The sequence below is a fragment of the Photinus pyralis genome, unplaced genomic scaffold, assembly GCF_008802855.1.
Source record: "Photinus pyralis isolate 1611_PpyrPB1 unplaced genomic scaffold, Ppyr1.3 Ppyr1.4_unclustered_Scaffold7105, whole genome shotgun sequence".
Taxonomy (NCBI): Eukaryota; Metazoa; Arthropoda; class Insecta; order Coleoptera; family Lampyridae; genus Photinus; species Photinus pyralis.
The window spans coordinates 27,805-36,722 of NW_022172087.1; the positions used below are offsets into that span (position 1 = coordinate 27,805).

At 36.7% G+C, this 8,918-nt stretch overlaps 2 protein-coding genes across 2 annotated transcripts; one reads left to right on the forward strand and one right to left on the reverse strand.

Annotated features, from left to right (window-relative positions):
* Positions 1–1,215: 1,215 nt before the first annotated feature.
* Positions 1,216–1,940, reverse strand: LOC116182704. Its single transcript, XM_031503245.1, has 4 exons — positions 1,680–1,940; positions 1,497–1,598; positions 1,360–1,434; positions 1,216–1,300 (listed from the first exon to the last, which is right to left on the reverse strand). The coding sequence occupies exons 1-4, from the start codon at positions 1,859–1,861 to the stop codon at positions 1,216–1,218; spliced, it is 444 nt and encodes a 147-aa protein (XP_031359105.1). The 5' UTR covers positions 1,862–1,940.
* Positions 1,941–4,275: 2,335 nt separating this feature from the next.
* LOC116182705 lies at positions 4,276–6,069 on the forward strand. Its single transcript, XM_031503246.1, has one exon. It carries the CDS (start codon positions 4,276–4,278, stop codon positions 6,067–6,069), a length of 1,794 nt encoding a protein of 597 aa, XP_031359106.1.
* The last annotated feature ends 2,849 nt before the right edge of the window (positions 6,070–8,918 follow it).

Genomic DNA, 8,918 nt, shown 5'->3' on the forward strand with positions numbered 1-8,918 from the left:
TTTAAGGTAGAGCACAAATGTTAACAATATTTTGTTTAAAACCTAACAAAAATTGCTTCGATACCTAATGTATATTTAGCGGGATTTACTGCGATGCTTTTCGATACAGCGGAAGCGATGATCCTACATTACCAGCGTCGGCTTTTCATGAGAAAATGTTACTACTGCATCTCGTTAATATCCGCGGAGTCTCCCTGAATTAGCAGCACCTATAGTAGGAATGATGGTTGGCGCGGGCGACCGCGGTTTTGCGTGCGCTATTTAAGTGTATGCATCGGGTACCGTATTAGAGAATGCATTAACTGCATCCATACAGACCCGCCGTGTCCCCCAGCTAGCCATTCTCCTATACTTAAGCAAGATCGTGGGAGTAAGCGTTATGCAAACTTCTTTTCTATGCGATCACTAATAAATCTACGTATTTATGCACTGCTAAAATCGAACTATTTACGCTCATACTTAAAACGCAAACGAATTATACTTAAATTGCTCGTTTTACCATTCTCGTTGGCAAACGAATTATATCATTATAGGTTGCTCGTTTTATTCCCTTTAAATAAAAAATTAACCGTCTGTTCAACTACATTTATTTCTCTAAAAGCTATACCTGCAAATTACATTATTTTTCTAAAAGCTAATTACCTATTTACACATTTATTTTAAAAAATTAACAAATTTTTCAATATATGCTACTTCTTCCTCCAGACGTCGTTCGTTGAGGCGTGCTGCCGCAACTTCCTCCTCCAACCTCCTGGTTTTCTCTTGCGCCTCGAGATAACATTGTCTAAATATCGGCGCCTTCTGTTCCAACCAGGCCAGCGACGCCCTGCCTAATTCTCGAGGCGTAGAGGGCTCGAACCAGGAGGGAGCGACGTCTGAAGGTTGTGGCACTCCTGATGTTGAAGGCGGCTGGGAGATTGTTTCATAAGCTTCTTCGAACACTTCCCTCAACACTTTCATATCCTTCTGTGCATGTCTGTAATAAAGAGAATAGGAATATTAGAACATTCTTTTCGCTAAAATTTCAAAGCAACACTTACTGAGGATGCAGACCTGTGGTGGTGGTACTCGTTTGTTGTTTCTCTCCTTCTATCGGCGGTGGCGGGGGGTGGTGGGATGATTATATGCTGCAGTATTTGCGCTGTTGCCTCTGGGATACTGAAACAAACACACAAATATTAATGTTAGGTTAATTTTGATTACATTTTTTGCAACTTACTGTAATTGATAACTGGTAGATGTTGAGGGTAATATTGCAGCAGGAGGCGCTGCTGCAGCACTTGCATGATGTTGATAATGACTGCAAATATAAATTAAAAGTATTAGACGTTTTTTCGGTGCACTTTTAAAATAACTTACAGCATGTTATTGACACTGCTTGTTTTTAGGCCGTGCTCCAACGATGCGTCACTGAGCTTTGGTGTGGGTATTACTCTAAAAAAAAAAGGGAAAAAATTAATTTCATGCTATTTTTTACATCATGAATTATTATTTACCTTTGGGGTGCATATACATGATGGATGTTACCATCCAAGTGGTCCAGCAACTCATCTAGAGTACTGTATGTACTATTGTTCCGTAGATGGGTAGTTGTAGTTCTATAAAAAAAAAATACGGTAATGTTATTATCATGTCTTGAACCTATTGGTAAGACAATTACACAAAAAAATCATATTTACCTCTCAGTTTGACCACCCTCGTCTTCGGTAACCAAATTGATGATGTCTTCCTGTTGTGCTGCAGTTTTGGATAAGTTGCTTTGCAGCATATCCTTTAGTGTGGGTAAATTGTCACTTGTTTTTTTTTGAACACTTTTTGTGGTGGAAAGTTTCACGCGTTTTGATGCCGGCATCGTAGCCATTCGTGAACTGTTTCATGTAAGGCATGGGGATGGGTATATACTCAGAAAATTTTGTTAACGTTAGCATAAACTCTCCCGGGACGTAGACTGTTCCATGGACAGGGTTGACTGTAAGTCGTAAACAAAAAAACTGCAACTTACACCTGCCGATAGAGAAAGTTTAAGAAGTACATATAGGATAAACATCTCACGCGGTATCTAAAACTATTAGCATTCAGGACAGGTTAAAAGTCAAAGAAACCCAACCTGCCGATGAATTAATTCCAAGGGTAATAGAAGAAAGATGAGGTCTATGCGCGATCAACCTTTGCTTTCAATTATAAAGAGATCTGTTTCCTTCGTTTCCGAATTTACTACGTTACTTAGAGCTATCTTTCGGATGGTGTGGGTCTCGGTGTTGACACCTAGGTATCTATCGCACAAATGATTGGGTAACTGTGCTTGCATTTCTAGGATTTACACAGATAAAAATTAAACCCTATTGATCAGCATAGTAAGTATGGAATCTGTTTCGAGTATCAGCAGTGAGATCGTTAACCTAACTCGACATTCCGCAAAACTCTTAAAAAAGAAATCTGAAATTGTTAAACACATTTCAATCGCTAAAACCAACATCCGAATATTGCAAAGAGCTATTGTTAATCAAATTCATTTGAATAATCCGAATGAAAATTCTTCGAGACTCGAATAATTTGGCTCTCTTGAAAACCTATTTGGCCACGTTACAAGAGCGATTAAAGAATTTTTCCTCGAATAAAAGGGGTTGTGGGATCGATGTCAACAATAAAAATCGATCACGTAAACTAGCGTGGTACACATTAGACTCCTGCTTCAATGGTCGTTTAATTACTGGTGTTATTGCTAATTTTGATTATAAGGATCCCCTAATTTTTATAAATCATGCGTACGATTGTTTTTTACGCAAAATTAAGGTAGCTTTAACACGATCTATGTTAAAAGTAAACGTAATCTTAACTTGTAATTTTATTCATCCTCAAACTGGTATTATAGACTTGAAAACATTCCAGACCAAAAATGCGCCGATTGATGTCGGTACCAATCTTAAGGAATGGTACAGAGAAAACGTTTTCGATAAAATTCAAACAAAGTTAGAAACTTTTTCCGAAAAAAATTCAGGTTGGGCATTATCGGATATCGTAAATCTCAAAATCAATATTAATAGTTACGTACCCATTAGAGGTGGATTTTCAACATACGTTAAAGTTCCTCCTTTCATAGCCTAAAAGAGCAGTTATTAACGTAAAGAATAATGATCAGTTTTGTTTTCTGTGGTCAATAGTCGCCGCTTTGTACCCTGTTGATAAAAATGCTGATAGAGTAAATAATTATCCTCATTTTGATCAAGTATTAAAACGTGGATCGATTAAATTTCCTATTAAACTAACAGATATTAAAATATTTGAGGACTTAAATGACATTTCCATTAACTTATATTGCGTAGATAAAAGAAATATATTTCCTTTTATGTTAAGTAGCAAAGTTGATAATAGAAAAACTGTCAATTTATTGGTGTTGGTTCCTAGCAAAAGCGCGAAAGTTCACAATTCGAGTAACAGCTACTACCATTTTGCATGGATTAAAAATATGTCAGCATTGTTATCTGCACAGCTGTCCCGCCGAGGACATAAAAAATTCTTCTGTAATATTTGCTTGAACCATTTTTTATCTAGTGATTTAGTAAAAAAGCATACGCTTAAATGTCACAAAGTCAATAAGTGTTCCATTCGATTTCCTAATGACTCTGAAAAGATTCTAAAATTTACACATTATTCTAACATGGAGAAAGTACCATTTACTATTTACGCGGACCTCGAGTGTATCTTGGAGAAATGTGATAAAGCCAATCTTCCAGATACCAATACCATACTTTACGAAAAGCATACTCCGTTTAGTATTGCCTTTTACCTTAAGTGTTCGTATGATGAATCACTTTCAAAATTTTTTTCATACCGAGGTCAGGATTGTATTCAATGGTTTATTAAACGCTTGCGTGAGATTGCCGATTGGGCAAATGAAATTGTGAATACTATTGTTCCCATGGAAGTTCTTAATCCTCTTCAGATGCAAAACTATTTGAACGCTATAGTGTGTCACATTTGCGAGAAACCTTTTACGGAAGATCAAATTAAAGTACGCGATCACCATCATATGACGGGGAGGTACAGGGGGGCGGCTCACCAGGCATGTAATTTGAACTTTAACCACTCCCACGTTATACCAGTCGTTTTCCATAACTTAAGCGGATACGATGCCCATTTTTTTATTCGAGAACTCGCTACGGCTTTCCTGGCGGAATTAAACTCTTACCTTTAAACAAAGAAAAATATATCTCTTTTACGAAGCATGTGCAGAACACTAGCATAGATTTTCGATTTATCGATTCCTTTAGATTTATGAGTAGTAGTATAGATACCCTATCTTCGTATTTAGATAATGAGCAGAAAACTATTACTAGAGCGCATTGTCGTAATGCAAATGAATTCCATTTGTTAACTCGAAAGGGAGTGTTTCCATATGATTACGTTGATTCGTGGGAGAAATTAAATGAGACGGCGTTACCATCTCGAGATGCATTTTTTAGTCAATTAAAAAATGAAGCTGTGAGCGAAGCGGACTATGAACATGCGAATAACATTTGGAGCACGTTCGAAATTAAAACCTTAGGTCAATATTCTGATCTCTATTTGATGACGGACGTTCTCCTTTTGGCAGATATCTTTGAAAATTTTAGGGATACTTGTTTGCGCACCTATCGCTTAGATCCGTTACATTATTACACCGCCCCGGGTTTGGCATTTGACGCAATGCTTAAAGTCACCGACGTTAAATTAGAGCTTTTAAGTGACATTGATCAAATGATGTTTATTGAAAGTGATATAAGAGGAGGTGTAGCACAATGTTCAATGAGATACGCGAAGGCCAATAACCCGTACATGAAAGAGAAATATAATCCTAACCTCGAGACGGCTTATTTGATGTATTATGATATTAATAACCTTTATGGTGCCTCAATGTGTGAATTCTTGCCTTGTAGCGATTTTTCCTTTGTAGATGACATTCAAAATTTAGATATTCTAAACCATCCTGATGATTCAGACGTTGGTTATATTGTAGACTGTGATTTAGAGTATCCCTTGGAATGCCACAGATTACATTCTGATTTACCTTTGGCCCCAGAGCATCTAGTGCCAAATAACTCAAAATTAAAGAAACTAATGCTTACCTTGTACCCAAAGCACAACTACGTAGTTCATTATAGAAATTTAAAGATGTACGTACAACATGGATTAAAGTTGATAAAAATAAATAGAGTATTACGGTTTAAGCAATCACCGTGGTTGAAAAAGTATATTGAATTAAACACTCGCATGAGGCAACAAGCGAAAAATATGTTTGAAATAGAATTTTACAAATTAATGATTAATTGCGTCTATGGTAAACTTATGGAGAACGTGCGAAAATACAAAGATGTGAAACTATTAACTAAATGGGAGGGAAGGTATGGAGCCCGTGCGTATATAGCGAAGCCAAACTTTAGCAGTTGTACGATTTTTGATAAGGATATGGTTATAATAGAGATGGATAGGTTAGAGATATTTTTCAATAAACCAATATACGCGGGATTTGCCGTTTTAGATATATCGAAAACGTTTCTCTATGACTTTCATTATAACTACATTCTCAAAAAGTTTAAAGATAAAACAAAACTTCTATATACAGATACCGATAGCCTAATATACTATTTTACAGTTCCCAATATATACGAGAATATAAAAGATGATATACATCGATTTGATACCTCAAATTATGATATCAATAATGAATATGGGATTCCATTAGTCAATAAAAAAATCCCCGGTCTAATGAAAGATGAAAATCATGGGCACATTATGACCGAATTTGTAGGCCTTCGTGCTAAGATGTACGCTTATGAAGTAGAGGGAAAATTGACGAAAAAATCTAAAGGGTCTACATCGACTAGCATCAGAGAAATTACTCTAAATGATTACAAGAATGCTTTGTTTAACGTTCTAATTATAAAACGAAGTCAGCATCTTATTCGTTCGAAAAAACATACAGTATTTACGTTGAAGCAGGAGAAAGTAGTATTGAGTCCTCACGATGACAAACGTGTTATCTGTGCTAATAACATTGATACCCGTCCTTGGGGATTCAAATGTCATTGACAATGTCTCACAGCCCCTTTTTTACATTTCAGAATACATCCGCCACATCATGAACCATGAAAATTTGAAAATTCAGTTGGAGCATGAATTACATTACACTTCTGTTCCAGTTTATAAAAAATTTTTGAAACGAGCTCTTTTGGAAATTCCGTCCGTGCAAAATTATTATTTAATTAATGAAATTTTACAGAACCTGGTCTTACCGGACGAATGTTTCAGTTGGTGTGCTACTTTTAGAAATATAAGTCCAGGCAGTATTAGATTACTTGTAGATAGGAAGCTTGAACTAGATAAGTTAGTTGAATCTGTTATAAGTTCACCAAAAATTAGTGGCAATCAAATAGTAGATAGCTTACCACTAAATATCAAAATCTATATGACCAATTTACTTAATTCAAAGGCTGTTCATAGAAATATTATTTATGTGATAAACGAAAGTATATGTGAATCTGCACAGTACGCTAATGTCAATGCTCTAGAAATTTTTATCGATATATGTATAGAGAAAAGTATCGAATGCAAATTTAACCCTTATGAAGATACTCGTCATAAACAAATTTACCGATGGATAATGGGAAATATACAAAAAGGAGAAGGTGATTCAAACGCAATTCTTGGCTGGACTTGTGGGCCAGATTCTGCAATCTGGCCATCCACCCAATTAATGGATTATAAGAAGACGTATGAGTTACTTTTAAAAATAATGAGTACAGATGATAGTGATAGGAAAAAAAAACCTGTAAAAAAATATGTTGTATGGTAAATAAAAGACTAAATGTTTTTATTGACTTTTTTATTTTACAACCAATAAGCTCACAACACTATGTTATTCTTATCAATCCAAGATCTTTCGTCTAATCCCCACCATTTGACATACACTTTATCTTTCTTCCGTCGTAGTACCTTTTCTACCAAGTATACGTCGGAATATTTTGCCTTTTGGAGTTCCTGCTCGTAGAATCCTCCAAGTATAGGTTTCCCGTTCATGTCTTCCAACAAATATGTCACAGGATTGGTTATTTGTACTTTTACAATTTTGAATAGTTCACTGGACCAGTTGGATGTGTAGCCTTTAGCAAATATAGATTTAAACTTACTAATTCGAACTACATCGCCAACATTAAATCGATATCTTTTGTTGAAAAGCTTGATGTGGTTGTAGACATTCAGCTGCGTGTCGACCTTTACTTCGATCGGCTTCATCCCCGTTGTTCGATGTTTACGATTATTGTATTCATTTGTGATCAATTCAATTGCATCAATCCATACATACTTTCCACGGAGACTAAACTGTCTGTATAAATAATTTTTGATGGTTCTAATTGTTCTTTCGGCTATGGCAGCCTTTTTTGTACTGTACGTGGAGTAGTGATTAATGCGTTCTTGTGTCATCAATTTGGCGAATGATTTGTTATAGAATTCCTTCCCAGCATCGGTCTGTAGATTTTGCGGTCTACGCCTGGTAGTTTTGAAAATATCTTGCATGGCTTTTGTTAACTCCTCGCCCGTTTTGGTCTTCAATCCTCTTGTCCACAAATATTTTGAGAAGCAATCGATAACTACCAGTATGTATTTGTAGCCTTTATTCTGTTTAGCGTAAGGTATGAATTCGGCCAAATCTGCTTGCCAAAGATCATCATACCCTTTAATAACGGTACGTCTACGTGGAAACTTTTTGCGCGCTGCTTTATGTAGCTCATTTACCACCTGCTGCATCCTCTATTAGTTTATGCAATGTTTCTTTGACCGCTTTCAGCTCTTCCTCTAGCACCTCCACGTAATTGCGAAGACCGTCTACAGGTGCTTTCGCAATCTGCATATAATATGTGAAGAATCCCTTATTTATGGCATCGCCGTCGTCTATTGGTTCGCCTACATTCATTAACCGGTTTTCGTTGAGATTTAGTCTTGTTGATAGGTAGTGTTGTAAGGTTAGGGCATCATGTCGTTCAATAGGATCCGCAACATTACTTAGTCTCTTATTTTCCACATTTATCATATCGTCAGTAATGGAAAATTTTGTCTTTAGCAGTTTTCCAAATTGAGCATGGGTATGCGAACGTCCGAATTTATCCATGGTGAATGTAACCAAAAAGACTGAAAAGGGGTATTTATACTAGTTGACGTAAAAATCGCTGCGTGGGCTTTTGTATGTAACCCTCCTCGTACATCTCTTCCACGATTGATATTATGTCATTTTTTACACCAGTGTTGCCGGCCATTTTTTCACCCCATAAAACCTCTAAATCGCGAATCAATTCATGTACGCTATTCCAGTATTTGTATTCGATCGGTCGATCGACTTCCTTGAATAGAGTAATACCGCTTCCGGATTTCGTACGCCCCCTCTTCGCATCTTCCTCCTCCTTTAATAGAGGCTTTATTATGAGCGTATACTTTTTGCTCTTATTGCCACGAATCTGCTCGGTGGGATCGTAATTGCGCGGTGCGACATGAGTTGCTATTATTATCTGCTTATAGTTACTTCTATCCTGATTGGATACTAGCGATTCATCCGGCTCATTCATAATGATAAGTTCGTATAGGCCTGCTGTACCCTTATATCGAACGCCATTAATCATTAAATCGTCACCATTGATCATCACCGGTGTGTTGCCCATGGTCCACTTATCAGTCTCAACATTATAATGAATTCCAAAGGTTGTGTCAATTGCATTACTCGTATCTCTTATCATGCGCTCGACGTATATACGCGGTAGGTGGTTGTATTGTTCCAAAAAAGCTTGCGAACCTTGCATATCGAGTAATGAAGCAGATGATGATGCGATAGAGGACACTTCTTCTTCTTCCTCTGCTTGATGCTCTCCTATCACTGAACTCTGTAGAAA